Source organism: Centruroides sculpturatus, unplaced genomic scaffold (assembly GCF_000671375.1).
Source record: "Centruroides sculpturatus isolate CEXI.00-Female unplaced genomic scaffold, Cexi_2.0 scaffold407, whole genome shotgun sequence".
NCBI lineage: Eukaryota > Metazoa > Arthropoda > Arachnida > Scorpiones > Buthidae > Centruroides > Centruroides sculpturatus.
Genome location: NW_019384947.1, coordinates 485,180 through 501,737, shown reverse-complemented (window position 1 = coordinate 501,737; position 16,558 = coordinate 485,180). Strand labels below are relative to the sequence as shown.

General features: G+C 32.3%; 3 protein-coding genes across 3 annotated transcripts in view; 2 read left to right on the top strand and 1 right to left on the bottom strand.

Moving 5' to 3' along the window:
* LOC111632221 (INO80 complex subunit B-like) overlaps positions 1-4,592 on the top strand; it is a 78,130-nt gene extending 73,538 nt beyond the window's left edge. The window contains exon 13 of the mRNA XM_023376599.1: positions 4,309-4,592. The gene's annotated coding sequence lies outside the window, so the exon portion shown is untranslated. The remainder of the gene's footprint in view (positions 1-4,308) is intronic.
* Positions 257-1,542, bottom strand: LOC111632222. Its single transcript, XM_023376601.1, has one exon. It carries the CDS (start codon positions 1,132-1,134, stop codon positions 334-336), a length of 801 nt encoding a protein of 266 aa, XP_023232369.1. The 5' UTR covers positions 1,135-1,542; the 3' UTR covers positions 257-333.
* Positions 4,593-7,595: 3,003 nt separating the features above from the next.
* Positions 7,596-14,987, top strand: LOC111632220 (pre-mRNA-processing factor 19-like). The gene is made up of 7 exons (XM_023376598.1): positions 7,596-7,666; positions 7,757-7,873; positions 7,955-8,140; positions 10,787-11,012; positions 12,551-12,807; positions 12,881-12,942; positions 14,671-14,987. Exons 1-7 carry the CDS (start codon positions 7,628-7,630, stop codon positions 14,810-14,812), a joined length of 1,029 nt encoding a protein of 342 aa, XP_023232366.1. The 5' UTR covers positions 7,596-7,627; the 3' UTR covers positions 14,813-14,987.
* The last annotated feature ends 1,571 nt before the right edge of the window (positions 14,988-16,558 follow it).

Below are 16,558 nucleotides of genomic sequence, written 5' to 3'. Positions count from 1 at the left end.
AGTTTTCGATGAGTCATATCATTCTTAACTTGGACGGAAATGAAATTTGTTACAACGTTGCACTTAGTCTTTCATATTTGTTGTTAGTAATTTAAAAGACATTTTGAAACACATACGGAACAATAATAATTTTTTAAAATATAATAACACAAAAATGAAAAGGGAACTCGGGTACATTTATCGAGAGCCACAAATAATCCTTCAAAGAGCCGCGTGTGGCTCGCGAGCCGCAGGTTGGCCACCCCTGGTATATATTATGGCTGCTTAATGTGAACTGCAACTTGTTGATTAAATCTATTTTAATCTATATATTAGGTTGGAAGCAATATTAGATCACAATGATAATTGATTGGCATCAGATATGAAATAAATCTGTAGAAACTGTGGACTTTGATCTGAAGGTGGGAGGAGACTACCAATCAAATGGTACACCTGCCCTTCTACTTTAAATTTAGGCATAAAGTTTCCTTCGTGAATTTCTTTAGCACCAAATGATGTCATCTGAAACAGTGTATTATACTTACGTATGTTATTTAAAAAATGCGCAGATAATGGATTACTGCCTGATAAAAGATCTTTTATTGGTTGTGGTGGTTCTTGTATATTAGGGAGAACCACTTTGCCTCTAGCACAACACATACCGTTTGCTTCATCACTCCATTTTTTAACAAAGCACTTAGGGCAAATTTTGTTCATTTGTCCAATTTTTACAGTATTTTGCTGAGCATAATCTATATTTGGATCATAATTGAAAGCTGATCTATTCCTGTGAGCAACAATTTGATTACACGCTCTAGTCGTAGATATCTGCTGTCTTTCTGTGGCTAGGTGCTGGGAGCGTTCGGCGCTAGATTCCCTAGCATGTGCATCTGAGACATGCTGTCTAAGGCTAGCAAGCCGCTCAGAGCGATCACAACTAGATTCCCTAGCATGGGCCTGCGATGTTCTTATATTTTGGCAAGCGAGTTGCTGCGAGCATTCAGTACTGGACTCCCTAGCACACACTTGTGATATGTACTCTCTATGACTTGTGAGACGCTGCATAGTTTCAGGGGAGGACTCTTCCGCTCGGTATATTTTAGATGATCTTGTCTGAGATGTTTTCTGTAAAAGTTGTGATTTTCTTTTAGACATGGTGTTGTTATTATACAGTAATTGATAATCAATTAAATACAACAAAATAGAAGAGAAGTACAGTTCCAAAAAATTACTTTACAACATATAATTGTATGCAAATATATAAGTGGGTAAAATACAATAAATGAAATGAGGATAAATTACTAATTCTTGTAGATATTTGTCAACACTAACACAATTTCGGACATGTGCACAGCATATCTCGCCGACCACGTGATTGCACCGCACGGTTACCTATCTCGTATACATATGTGTCTTGCCCCTCTGTCACCTGCTGCCTTAGCTAGATAAATGTTTAATGGAATAATATACAGCCTATGTCCACTCTGAAGTTCCATTCTAAGTATTGGTAAAAGAATTTTTGAAATTGGATGAGTAGTTTCAGAGATTACCTCCTACATCCAAACATAAACTTTACCTCTTTATAATATTAGTATAGATATAAAACTATTAATATTAATAATAACAACATAATAGTAAAAAATAATCATAAATAATAAATATTACAATATGTTATGACTAATTAAACTTCACTTTTAATACTGATGGTAATATAATTCTCTCCACCTGAATAAAAACCTTTCAATCTCCAGTGTTATTCTTCTTGGCAAACGTTTTCAACCCTACCAGGGTCTTCTTCAGGCCACTGTTATAATAAATTCAAACAATACAAAATCGAACAGGAACCGAATAAATGTGATTCAAATCCTAGAACGTCAACGTTAATATCAAAAATATAGAACACCATGCTCTTGCTTCGATGATGTCAAAGCTTGCGTAATTTGCGCTTGTAATAAAACCATATTACATCCAATTATGGGTTGTTCCTTCATAGCAAAATTTCCATGCACTAGAGATGTTGACTGCGTCTTTGGAATTAATACATGTGTTGTTTAATCCCGCTTTATAAATTTCTAAGGTCTCCATAATCCTTAGTTGGTCTACATGGTGTGATAGCCTAATTAGACGGGCATTCTGTAGATCAACAGGCTATCACACCGTGTAGACCAACTAAGGATTATGAAGACCTTAGAAATTTATAAAGCGGGATTAAACAACACATGTATTAACTCCAAAGACGCAGTCAACATCTCTAGTGCATGGAAATTTTGCTATGAAGGAACAACCCATAATTGAATGTAATATGGTTTTATTACAAGTGCATATTACGCAAGCTTTGATGTCATCGAAGCAAGAGCGTGGTGTTCTATATTTTTTATATTAACGTTGACGTTCTAGGATTTGAATCACATTTATTCAATTCCTGTTCGATTTTGTACTGTTTGAATTTATTATAACAATGGCCTGAAGAAGACCCTGGTAGGGTTGAAAACGTTTGCCAAGAAGAATAACACTGGAGATTGAAAGGTTTTTATTCAGATGGAGAGAATTATGTTATGACTGTTGAGAAAGAAAGATAACAAATGGAACCATAAACAAACAAGCATACAATTCCAAAAAAATATTTCTGTAAACCTTGGAATAAAAAATTCTGTCCAACTTCAAGACAATTTGAAGAGATGGAATTTTAGTTAAAATCTTTAACTGCCACTCCAAACTACATTACCCTATACAGTACAGTACTTCATTATGTTTCTCGTTTATCAATCTTGGGTTTATATTTAACAGCATCTTTATTTGTATTTTTTGGGTTTATTTGTAGACTTGGATTTATTTAAATCTTCAAATTTAATCAAGGAAATATAGTATTTTAAACAATTTTACTTGATATTTAGTACAGATTTTTATTTTAAGTTGTTCAGTACATTTTAAGTGTGTCATGATTTTTAAAAAGTAATGACTACTGTTTGTTTTTGACTTAGATACTTACAGAAAGTGAAAAAAATTTATTTAGATTAGTGAGAGTGCACTGTAATTGAATTATACTTTATTTGCATACTTATGATAAAAATGCATTAAAATATAATAATTTATGTATCATTAGAAGTTTTAGTATTATTTATGAATTTGAGATTTCACTTGTGATTTGAAATGTAATTTTACTATTTTTGATGTTATGAGTTGTAAAAAACAAAGTTGCTATTTTAATTGTAATTTAAAAATGCTATAACATAATAACTAATGAGTTTCAATTTGTTTTAAAATTTCATGATTCAATAATAAAGTGCACATGGAAATTTATAAAAATGTAAAAAAAAAACAAAAAACAATATAATATATTTTACAAAATATTTGTATGAAGTAATACAGCAGAGTTCTTTTTTATCCAAGGTAAAATGGATGAACATACTTTGGATAACACAGAATTTTAGGTAGAAAATGATTGACAAAATATACAACCATTGCTACAAAATCAAAGTTTTATGATGATTACAATTGAAATTTCTGTTTTTTTCAAATTCATATTGTCCACAAGAGTAAATTCTTTTTAAAGCTTCTTATCTTTATTGATAAAAATACAGTAGAGTGTCGTTTATCCGAAAGTCGGTTATCCAAAAGAATTCCAGTTGGCAAATTTAAATTTTCGCTAGTGCTGTGGCGCTGCAATCTTTGGCTATGTTTTGGGCTACTCAAATATTTTATGTTTTTGATACGAAATTAAGTTCTGAAGTATAATTTTTTATTGTTCTTATATTTTTCAATATATTTATTTTGTTTGTACAAAATAAAGAAATAATTTTTAATGATACAATAGTCACGATTATTATTTTAAAAAGTTTATGTTAGGCTTAACATTGACGAAAATTCAACGCGAAGCGACACGCAACAGAGAAAAGTTTCAACACGGGATAGGTTAATATATTTTTTCGTACATAATCGGTTATCCAAAAAATAAGTTATCCGAACAACCCCATTCCCCAATTGATTCGGATAAACGACGCTCTACTGTACTCTTTCCCAGTTCACCTCAGATAATGCAAAATCTCTGTTGGATCTAATTTAATTAGGACTCTGCTGCACTGCTAATATATTTAATGAACATCACTAAAATTAAAAGTGGAAATTCTGTTAGATGATAATGTTAAAATCATCTTTAATGTTTGTGTGTAAAATTTAAAAATTATTTTAGTTATTGAATTCCTGCTTTTAGATTAATTATTAATATAAGTACAACAAGTTTTGAAAAATTAATTTTAGTAAATTGTATTAGCAAAACTATAAATAGATTCATTTTACATTATTTATTGTGTTAATTTTTAATAAATATAGGATGCTGTCATGTTACATAGTTTTACATTACGACAACAACTCCAAACAGCTCGCCAAGGTAAGGAAGGCATTTAATAAATATTATGTATTGACTTATAAAATGTAGTCTTATTTACTTATCTTGCTTAGTACTATCAGTCTTGTCATTATTATCAATATAGGCAAGTTTCAAAGTGATTACAATAAGCAGAATTTATTAACTACTAGCAGATAAGCCCGGAGTTGCTTGGGCAAAAAGTGACGATAGCAAAGATGAAGATTATTACATTACAGCCAATCTTACTTGTTTTCACAGAATACAAGAATTAGGTCCTCCTGATTCCAGACTAATTAGAAAATTTTTATATAGGTCTAAAAATATGTTCGATTTCCTGCAATAATGCAAAAAACTGCATCTGCGCCTGTAAATCTTGCACATTGCTTTCTCTTAACACTTCCATTGTTGAAGTCTTAATCCTGTCCCTTTCCCCATGGGGGGAAATTTCGAAAAATTCCTTCTTAGTGTGCATTCTCATGTCATACCCTAACTGTGTACCAAATTTCAAGTTTCAACTCGTAACCGCGCTGAAATGCTTACGATGAAATGCTCGTATACACGTGCACCACTTATCATAGGATAAATAAACTATGCCAGAAACCTTCGTAAGAGAGTATTAAACAACTTCCCAAAGTTTCATGGCAATCAGATAAATGGTGTAGTAATGCATGAAGGACAGACAAACAGACATACATTTGTTTTTATATATACAGATGTTAAAAATTATTAATTCTTAAAATAATAGTTAACATAACTATGTAAAACAATTTTAATTAAAGGTCAAAAATAAACTGATACATAGGGAAATTGGTAGGTCGAGGTATAACATTTTAAGAATACATGAGAATTAATTATTTTAATTTCAAATTTTTTGCAATAAATTGCAATAGTGGTGATTTTCCATGCATCCTAGTTTTTTCATGGGCAGTTTTGATCAAACTGACTTAGTTAAAATCACAAGTGTAGACTATCCAAAAGGTGTCTTCACTTGTCTTTTTTCACACCAAGAACTCATTTAAATTATACTGAGGTTCAGCCTTTTATTTGAGTCTATGGCCACAGTAAAATATATAAAAGACAAAAAATGTTTGCTGGTGATTGGATAATATCATAAAATAAATTACATTTTTAAAAAACGTCTCGTCTTTGCTTCCATGATATCCTCATGCTTTGTGCTGTCCATCTAACTAAAAATTTAAATCAAAAATTTTTTTTGCATATGCAGCAATTTTCTGCTCTAATATCATTTTCAGTGACCTGATGTCATCAAAAATGAAGTAATGGATGTTTATCAGTTATAGTTTGTAGTGACTGGATGTTCTGCAAGTTGCTACAACCCTGAATGCTTGTCTTAGTAAGATAACCTGGGGTACTATTACTTTCAATAGTTTAAATGTTTTCATAGCTTTATTTTGACTAGAAAAATCATTTTCTGTATTTTTCTGAGAAACACCTTATCATTCTCATCATTTATTTCCAGCTGAACTCATTTCATCATAGTTTACACTATCATAAAGTTTCAAGAACTCTCATTGGAGACCTTGAAAAGCCATTATTCTGTAAACAATATATAGTAAACTCAATAACATATGTTGAAATTTGGCATGTGCAAAGAAGATACAATACAGGATTTTTCAGAATTATGTACAATGTAATTGTGTAAAAAATCAGCAGAAAATCCACTACCTTATATTTAAAAAAATGCATGTGATTGAGTGTTAGTGAATATTGCAAACAGGCTAGTTTTTTCATATGAATGATATCAAGGTTATTGTTTACTGTATTTACTCGCATATAAGACGACGTTTTTATTCATTTTTCATTGCTTCAAAAACCTAGGTTGTCCTATACGCACAAGCGAAGGATTCTTTGCGTTTTTGCAATAATTTTTGTGAAGTGTGTATAGTTCATGCTGCCATTATAGCAGGGTGCTACCGAGGTCAAGGTGAATGTCACTTTCAAAGAGATGGTCCAAAAATATCTGGTCACTTAGCAATGATTATAAATGTATTTACAGTAGAGCATCGATTATCCGACTCAATTGGGGACTCAGGTTGGTCGGATAACTGAAAAAATCGGATAACCGAAAAGAATGAAAAAAATACATTATTAGTATAGTATATTAGTATATCCCATGTAATTAGTATATTAGTATATTGCTATTCCAACTTTGCATTGAATTTTCATCGATGTCTAGCCTAACAAATTTTAAAAAAAATAATAATCGTCGCTATTGTATCGTTAAAAATTATTTTTAAATTATTTTATTGCTCACAAAACAAACAACCACTTATAATTAGAAAATTAAGTCTCNGATTAATATAAAATAACAAACATATAAAATTAATTTTCTTTTAAATGAATGGTATTATATGTTAAAGGTGAGGTGTATACGTGGGGAGACAATGACGAAGGACAGCTGGGAGACGGAACCACCAATGCCATACAGAGACCACGTCTGGTCTCGTCTCTACAAGGTTTTTATCTTAAATTTTACGATTAGTTTAGGTACATGTGAGCATATAGGAGGTCTGTCCAGAAAGTTTGCAAACTTTTTAAATTACACACCAACTGATAATGAATCTGAAGGTGGCTTGCAAGGCTCTCTAGCAACAAGTTTTGTATGCTCTATTCCAAAAGCAGTTTGTTCTAACTTCATTTATTTAAACATGAGTTGATTGCATTTTACAATTTTCTTTCAGTGAGTTCAAATGTGGTGGGCTAGATCTGATGAAAAATTCGTGAAAAGTATCATCACTGGGGATGAGACATGGGGTCTATGGGTATGATGCGGAAACAAAACATCAGTCATCGGAGTGGGTGGGAAGATCTTCATTGTCACTCGAAAAAGCACCACAAGTTTGGTCAAAAGTGAAGGTTTTGCTCACTGTTTTGTTCGATTCAGAAAATGTTATTCAATGTAAACACTATCTGGAGGTGACAAAATGTCTTTGTGAAGCAGTGAGGAGGAAAAGACCAACTGATTGGAGAAGACCAACTAAAATGACAATGCACTTCACACATCACTGCTGATAACAGAATTTTCGGTCAGTAACTTGATGCCACTTGTTCCCAATTTCATATTCACTGGACTAAGCCCCAGCAGACTTACCGTATTTACTTTGATATAAGACGACCTCACGTATAGGACAAGATGTGACTTTAAAGATCACAATAAATAAAATTAGATTTAGTAATGTAATTCTAATTTTATTTTGTATAATCACAAGTAAAATATCAAATGAATATGGTGCAGAAGCAGGTGGTTTAGCTGAACAACCAATGGAAGAAGCAGGAATGACACCTGAAGTTATTCAGAAGGTATTTTTTCATACTTCAATCAATTTGAATTAAAACTTTAAATTTATTATTAACTGTTTTAATAAGTTTATTTTTTATTGATCTATATAGTTACAAGATAAAGCAACTCTTCTCACCACAGAACGAAAGAAAAGAGGCAAGACTGTTCCGGAAGAACTTGCTAAGCCAGAAGATATTCGTTCCTATCACACACTTGCATCACATCCTGTATATGAAAAAAACTTTATTAATTAACTTAATTTTTTAAAATGTTAAACAGTGAAATTAAAGTTTATTTTATTTTTATAGGGTTTGCATAGTGCTAGTGTTCCAGGTATTCTTGCAATGGATGTTTGTCCCAGTGATACTAGTAAAATACTGACTGGTGGAAATGACAAAAATGCAACTATTTTTAATAAAGATACTGAGCAAGTAATTACAATTTTGAAAGGCCATACAAAGAAAGTTACATCTGTTATATATCATACAGAAGAAGTAAATATCTTTGTTTTTTTATATGTATAATAATAAATATTTAATTTTAAGTTAATAGTAATTCTTAAAATTTGAATTAAAATTACAGTGACATGAAATTTATATTATATATTATTGTATTTTCAGAGATATATATATACAATTTATTTCTATTAAATTGTTTAGATTTACCATATTTACTCACATATACAGGGCTTAAAGTGACTCGCTTTTTTGGCTTTTTTCACTTTCCATGTGGAATTTATTTATTTATTTTTGTAAATGCGTTCAGGAGCAAAATAATGTGACCAGCACACTCCCATACTGCAATCATCCAACATTCAAGCTGCAAGAAACATATAAATAAATGCAATTGAAGCCTTTGGTCCCAAGTAGTTAAGACTGATGACTGCCCCTCAGATGTCTCAGTGTCAAAGTATTAGTGCCGAAAGTGTTGCTAGTGTGATGAGCAATGTTGTAGACTCGGGTGCCAGTTCAGAACACCAATCACTGTAACAACCAGTGCTTCGACTTTGTACTGCAAAAGATGGTGCTTACATTGCAGAGCTTTATATGGATTATGAAAATGACTGCCAGCAATTATTCATTTGCATCATGTCATGATATAATGGAGACAATTAATGCCAAGTGTGCAGATAATCTTCCAAAAGAATTCTCATTGTCACATCAAAAAATGAGATACTTAATCACTGAAGCTTTGGCCCCATATTTCTTTGATCAAATGATAAATGATGCACAATGGTCATATTATAGCATTTCTTATGGTGAGACATGCAATGTAGAAGACAGAAAATAACTACAAATACTGATTAGATACTGGTCAGAGGAACAACAGGAAATTGTCTGCAGGCATCTCCAGACCTCATTTATTGGGCTATGCAGATGCCTAAACAATTAAATCAAAAATAATACCGGCAATTGAAGATGCATATCTACTTTTGATAAATTACTGATGATTGGATTTAATGGACCAAACATAAACAGAAAAGTATTGCATCTCACAAATGAGGAAATTCTGACAACTTGCAAAAAAAGGCCTCATCAACATAGGACTTGCAGCATTTGTACAATCCACAATGCCTTTTTGAAAGGCCTAAAAGAGTGGTGATCTCATCATAGCAACACAGCTTTTTTGATGGGTGCCCTCTAGGTGGGATGAATACACAGAAATTCAAGAGAAACTTAATTTGCCATGCTACAAATTTATGCAGTATTCATCAACTAGATGATAGACATTTGGTCCTGCAGCAAAACAACTGATTGAACAATGGGAAGGACTCATATTATACTTCCTAAAGCACATTCCTCAAGAATTCCAGCTTAATGAATAGTGTTTCATATAAGATAATCTGAAAGCCATTGAAGTGTTCTACCATCAAAGCTGAATTCTATTTGGGAATATCTAGTACTGAACTATTCACAAAGTTTACTGGGCATTTTCAGTGCAATGATCCTTTAACACATAAACTTTATAGTGAATTCCTTACTCTGGTGTGAAGAGGAGAAAACAAGAGAAGTGCAGAAACTGCAACATGACTTAAACAAAAGAAAATCATCATTAATTAAATTTTTTTAACAAGAAATCAAAAAATGTACCTTGAAATGAATGACATTTGAAATTTGACATGTTATATAGAGACACATTCTGGTAGTTATGTTACTCTTCCATTTCCTTTGCCATATAATGGTAAGAACTCTGTACAGGGCACATGAAAACTTAATGCAGTCTTACTGGTCACTTTTCTGAAGTATAAACTCAGTGTAACTATTTTCATATTTAATTTTTTCAGTCCAATTAAAAATCAATCTAATATCATATGCAATGTTATTGATATAAAATGTGTATGTGGTTTTGTTTTTTTTTTTAAGAATGCCTCTTTTAGTTCACTTTAACACTAACTTTTTTTAGTGTGAACTCTCTTTTTCACTGCCATGACTGCTTTAAGCCCTGCATATAGAACGAGGTGTGACTTTAAAGATCAAAATAAAAAAAATTAGATTTATTATTACAATTCTAATTTTGTATAATCACAAGTAAAATATCAAATGAACATAAATGCACACATTGTCCTGCAAAAATTACTGGCATTTTAAACTTTAAACAAAAATCTTGTAAAATCTACAGCATAATTTGTTAACATAAAGCCGGACAATCGGGATCCTGTTTTGCCAACTCTTAACAGTCGAATCTACTTTCTGTCGATTACACTTAAGAGTTTCTCCGAATTCTGATTTCCAAATAATCATCCATTTTCACGTGAGAATGGATTAAAACTTATATCGGGCTCTCGTGTGATTTTGGAATTTCATTCTGGAATTCAATTCAAAAGCTTCGCTTTTCCTATCGTTATTCATTTTTACTCCCAACAATATACAAGGACGATTCAAACGACCCAGATAAAATACTTATGTTTTTAGATACGACAGGGTAAGATTCCGGTAAAAAATGCAAATACACAATTCACAAAAATTATTTTCAAAACACAGACAATCTTTCACTCGCGTGTATAGGACGATCTGGGAATTTGAAGCTGTGATAAATGTATAGAAACCTCATCTTATATGCGAGTAAATATGGAAGTTTAAATTTTTTTAACACTTGACTACCATTTATTAAAAAATAAATAAATTTGGTTTTCATTTTAGGAGACAGTTATTACAGCTTCTCCAGATACAATTATTCGTATTTGGCACGTACCAACTTCTCAAACTGTTCAAGCAATTCGAGCTCACGAAGGTCCAGTTACGGGTCTTAGTTTACATGCAACAGGAGATTATCTTCTCAGTACATCAACAGATGAGCATTGGGCATTTTCTGATTTAAGAACAGGCAGAGTTTTGACAAAGGTTGGAGATACTTCTACTCCTCATGGTGAGTTGAAATTAGAAATTATGTTTATAATTAGTTTTAGTTTGTAAAAAAATATTACAATATAATTTAATATAATGATCTCAATGTTATTCTTTGGAAAATGTGGTAATTGTGAATGATGTTAATATTATGCATATTAAAATTGCTATTTACATTTTTTATAACTCAATATAAAATAAGAATAATTTATATTATTAGATATATTGATTGTCTTCTTTAATTACTAATAACATTCTAAAATATCTTTGATGTAATACAACAGTGTGGCTTATAAAGTGAGTTTACAGTGTTGAAAATGTCACAAAGAATATTAGTAATTTTCTGTATAAATCCTAAAGTGAGGTTTAAGTATTGTCAGTTTATACATATATAAACAATTTACCTAAAAGCAACTCCCACATATTTTAATGCTAATGAAATAAAATATTTTCTTGCTTCAGATGTTTGCAATATTATATCACTAAGAAATGCCTTCCAATTGGCTTTATTAAAATGGAAGCAGTCAATGAGAGTACACTTTATGACATCACTAGTATGATTTTTTTCTGTTATAAATGCTATGAAGTGTAAAATATTCTGCTAACTTCATGATATTGGAGAAATACTATGTTGTATCTTCCAAGAATTTATGAATCTGGGCTCTGCTGGATTGGAATTAGCAGTTCATCCAATAGAATGCTGAAATTCTGTTTCGTTTCATACAAAAATGTATTTTACTGTTGTCTTCTGACTTGAAAGTTATTTAATAATTAAAATTGTATATGATTGTTACTATAAAATGGATTTCTACACTAGAGTTAAAAAATGAAACAAAAATTAATATAGCAATGGTGTTATCATTAATTTTGATTTCATTAGCAAAATGAAATGATATACAGTAACCATCCTTATCTGCAGGAGATATGTTTTAAAACCCAGTGGATGCCTGAAACCACAGATAATATCAATCCTACATGTACTGTACTTTGTTTCCTGTACATACACACCTATGATAAAGTTTAATTTATAAATTTGGTACAGTAAGAGGTAAACAAGAATAACTAATAATAAAATAGAACAATTACAATAATATACTTTAATAAAAATTTATGTCATTCAGCATATTAGTTTTTCTTTTCTTCTTCTTAAGTCAAGAACTTTTATCTTTTCACTTAAAGGACACACACTAAGGTTTCTCTTTGGCATATCCAAACTTCCAGCATCACAGTGCTTAAATTGTAGGGTTACTTAAACAAAAGCACTGTGATATATGACAGTCAGTCTGACAACTAAAATGGCTACTAAGTGACTAGTGGGTGGGTAGCATATACAGCATGAATACACTGGACAGAGATGATTTATGTCTTCAGTGGAATGAGACCTCAATCTTGCTACTCAGAATGGTGCACAAGTTGTTTATTTTAGAATTTTATTTTTAATGTGATTGAAACTATGAATATTATTCAATAATTTTACTTTATTATTCAAAGTGTTCTTTTGATAATCTTTTAAATGTTATAATTACCATTTTATTAATTAGAAAAATGTTCTTTTATTAGCTTTGACAACAGCACAATTTCATCCAGATGGTCTTATTTTTGGAACTGGTACATCTGATTCTCTCATTAAAATTTGGGATCTGAAGGAAAGGACAAATGTTGCAAACTTTCCTGGTCATTCTGGGCCTATTTCTGCAATTGCTTTCTCAGAAAATGGTTACTATTTGGCGACTTCAGCAGATGATTCAGTTGTCAAATTATGGGATTTAAGAAAATTGAAAAATTTTAAATCAATTACCCTTGATGAAGGTTATGAGGTAGAGTTGAAACTTTAATCTGCTTTTTATTCTCGAAAAGTAACAATTTTCATATATAATAATTAATTTTTAGGTTAAAAATTTAAGTTTTGATCAGAGTGGAACATTTTTAGCTGTTGCTGGTACTGATGTTAGGTAAGTAATTTTATTCAATGATATTTAAACACATTTTCGAAACAATGTAAAAAATAAATTCTTGCTATAAAAACTAAGTAAATCTTATTATTTTAGTATCTAATTCTACATTCCAGAATATTTTTTTTTATTTGAAAAACTATGTTAAAAATTCAAAATATTATATTTTATTAATTATGTTTGCAGACTATGTTAAACATTTATTATACAAGGTGCAATCAAAAAGAAACTAGATTTGGTCTATAAAAATTTTTAAGTAATTTAAATCTAGCTGCCATCTCCTTTACAATACTCCTCTTCTGCATTTACATAGAGATCCCACCACTTGAACTACACCTGAATTGCAATATATGCGTATCACACTGTTCAGAAAATAATGTCAAGACAATGAAAATAAATACTGTTAAAATGCTTTAAAACACAAAATAACTAAAGTTATTTTGTGTTTAACCTTTAGGGTAGAATTTGACAGAAAAGAACAAAATTTGAAGTTTCTTTACATCAACAGGAATAGTGGGAGGCATGTATGAGAATAAATACAATATTATAATTTATGCTAATTTTGTTTACAAAAATAAAAAAATTCACAAAATCTTGGTAAAATATACACAGTAAGTTGAACCAGTTTAAACAAAGGCTCAGATTATTTTCTTTTGCAGCATCATATTATTTAAAGATGGACTAAATGGGGATTTTTAAAGGTGAAGTGATCACTTTCAGTGTGAAACAGAGGCTGCAAATGCTTCTCAGTGGTCATAGTACATCAGAATTGGAGAGTTGATAGCCTTATATTATAAATAAAGAAGGATTCCCAGTAGAAGACGGTAGTATTGTCTCTGGGGAAAACAGACCTACATGATTCCAAAATAGTATGTAGTAGTGCTCTTGGGTTACCAATTTTGCAAGCTTGTTATACTTTTTTGAAGGACTACTGTGGCCCCTATGGCTAGGTTAGTGTATCATCTCGCCATTAGTTGGTGTCTATTTCATTTCCGCATGTTTGGTAGTGATCTCTCATTAGAAACAAGTTGTCTTAAAGTTGTGAGCAGTAAATAGTTGGGTGATTTTTTGAGATATGTCCCTGAAAAGGTACAGATGATTTGGCATTTGCATTCCTAGAGACAACGTGGAATGTTAAGGATAGGAAGGAGGAGTGAAAAACTCCAGGACATCAAACTTAGATTTGTTGTTTGGCCCAGACTCGTGCTTTATGGCAGTGAATACGTCATTAAGAGCAACAGCAGAGTCAGATAAGTTATATGCTCTACGGACGTGTTCTTGAATTTACTAGGTTGAAAGAAGCAGTGTGATTTTTGTAACGGCATAAGCTGGATTGCTTTAAAGAATAAATGTGGGCAGGAGAGAAGAGTGGTTCAGAAAAAGCATCGGTTTTATCAAACATGCAAGCTATAAAAACAGTTTTGCTGGGATTTTATGGTTTATTATATATTTGATTTTAATGATTCGAGAATTTGGATTTCAAATAGAACACTGCATGTTAGTAAGGTTATAAATAATTAATAATCTGAATAAAATTTAGGTGTGTGTGAAAATTCAATTCAGGTTGAACTTTTTAACTTAGCTGGAAATGGCACATTTGTGAATCATTTGGTTCAAACTTTTAGGCATTTATTAATTTTTTAACACAATATAGTTGTAATAATTGTATTTAAGATTGTCTATGTAACACATCAATAATTATCTTATTTGTTTTTTCTTTGTCAACAGAATATATTTATGTAAACAGTGGGACAATCTGAAAGTCTTTTCTGACCACACCGCTCTGGCCACGGGTGTTCGTTTTGGCCAACACGCACACTTCATCGCCTCGGTTAGTATGGACAGGACACTAAAAATTTACGGCATATGATGTCAAGAATAATGAACATAAAAAACTAGGTTAGACTGCGTCGTCACAGCCAAAATGTTTACATGAATTAATACACCTTTCTGTTATGTAACGTCGTCATTATGCAAGTTTTTGTGAAATTTATAATAAATCCATTTATTAAAAAATAAAAGCTCTTTCTTATTAAACAATTTGAATATTTTTAATAGAATTTTATTCAAAAAGTTAACATTGAAAGTTTGATTTGATGTCATTAATTATGTACTTAAATACAGCTCTCCCTTAATAGTCCGACAGGTATGGGACCGAAAATAATTACATATTTTGCATTGTTTTGCTAGCAGTAGCTTACAATATTCCCTACTCCAACTGCTCACAGAAAACACACGAAATGTGTGTCACCGTGTAAGAATTGGATGGGGGGATTCACGTCACAACATGCTTCTGTGCAAGCAGACACGTAACTGGGACGGGTACCTTGATGGGAGCTACGTCGGACTATCAAGGGAGAGCTGTATTGCTTAATGAAATTCTTAAAATAATAGATGCGTATCTGTCGGTCTGATTCTATCGGACAATTTTTTTTGTAAGATTGTTTGGTGTTGGTTAGGAATCAAACAGGCTTAAGTAAGCTCAGTTTGATCCTCAGCATTGGAGGTGGAGGTGTTGGGATAAATCGTCTGGATGTACGATTTCCCGCACTTTTCCTGTTTTTTGAACAAGCAACGGCTGTCGTCATGGAAATGCAGATCAGGTAATGTCGGTATTGTTGGAGCTTGACCGCGGATTGGCTAGAAAACATTGTACGACCAGCAGACGTCCGATAGCACTACTGAGCGCTGATTGGAGGACTTACATTCATTTCAATCCATCTGAAAACAGTAAATTACGATAAGAGAATAAGATGTGTAAAAAAAAAATGAAAGTGTCCTTACCATTGAAGATTTCGGGAAATATTCACTTATATGATGAACAGCCGCTTTGTCCTCTTCAAACCGCAGCTGTCCACAGCAACAAAACCACGGTCCCGAGACTTCGGCGACCAAAGTCTCGGGACCGTGGTTTTGTTGCTGTCGGGAAGAAGGCTCTCCTCAGATTCCTCCCCATTCTGACTTCCGCAAGGCAGTGGTGGACGAAGAGGTAAAATGTGAGAAAACAGGAAGTGATAACTCAAATGAGCTGTCACTCCCTACATTCTCCACAACAAGGTCTGTGGCCAGATGACCCCCAAAGACCTTGGCCAAGTGTGACAGACCCATAGTGTAGCATCGCATAATCTCGACTTCGGAAGAGTGCCACGCCACATGCACTCGAGGAAGGTCTTCACCCGCTGCCTCTCGCTTGAGCCTCCAGTGTTCCAATGTCTCTCCCGGCATGGTCAGAGTCTAACAGACTCGTTCCGTGCCGTCTGAGGAACACCCTCCGGCACCATCGCCTTCTTCCATCAGAACCACTCCAACATCATCATTCTGTAAAAAAGAAAATTTGCAATTAGTCGAGTGAAAACAAAAGCTTAAATTACATTGACGAGAAAAGCAAAATGCTCACCGCAGTTCCATATTTAAATCTAAAAGATTTGAATTGCCCATCAATGGGCCGAGATGTCTTCTGGCAATGATTCTTCTGCAAATATTAAATAAAATCTTACGTCTAGGATGAATATTAACTATTACCTAAAAAATCTTTAGCAAACAGCGAAACAATCAACGCAATCAGAGCTCAACAAAAGCACAATCAAACTGCAAATTGTCACGTGTGACAAATTTC

Excerpts from the sequence above, each read along its gene's own strand:
- LOC111632222 (XM_023376601.1), bottom strand. The coding sequence starts at position 1,134 with ATGTCTAAAAGAAAATCACAACTTTTACAGAAAACATCTCAGACAAGA.
- LOC111632220 (XM_023376598.1), top strand. The coding sequence starts at position 7,628 with ATGGAAGAAGCAGGAATGACACCTGAAGTTATTCAGAAG. Across the intron at positions 7,874-7,954 it reads ACACACTTGCATCACATCCT|GGTTTGCATAGTGCTAGTGT; the intron begins GTATATGAAAAA and ends TTATTTTTATAG. Across the intron at positions 12,943-14,670 it reads GTTGCTGGTACTGATGTTAG|AATATATTTATGTAAACAGT; the intron begins GTAAGTAATTTT and ends CTTTGTCAACAG.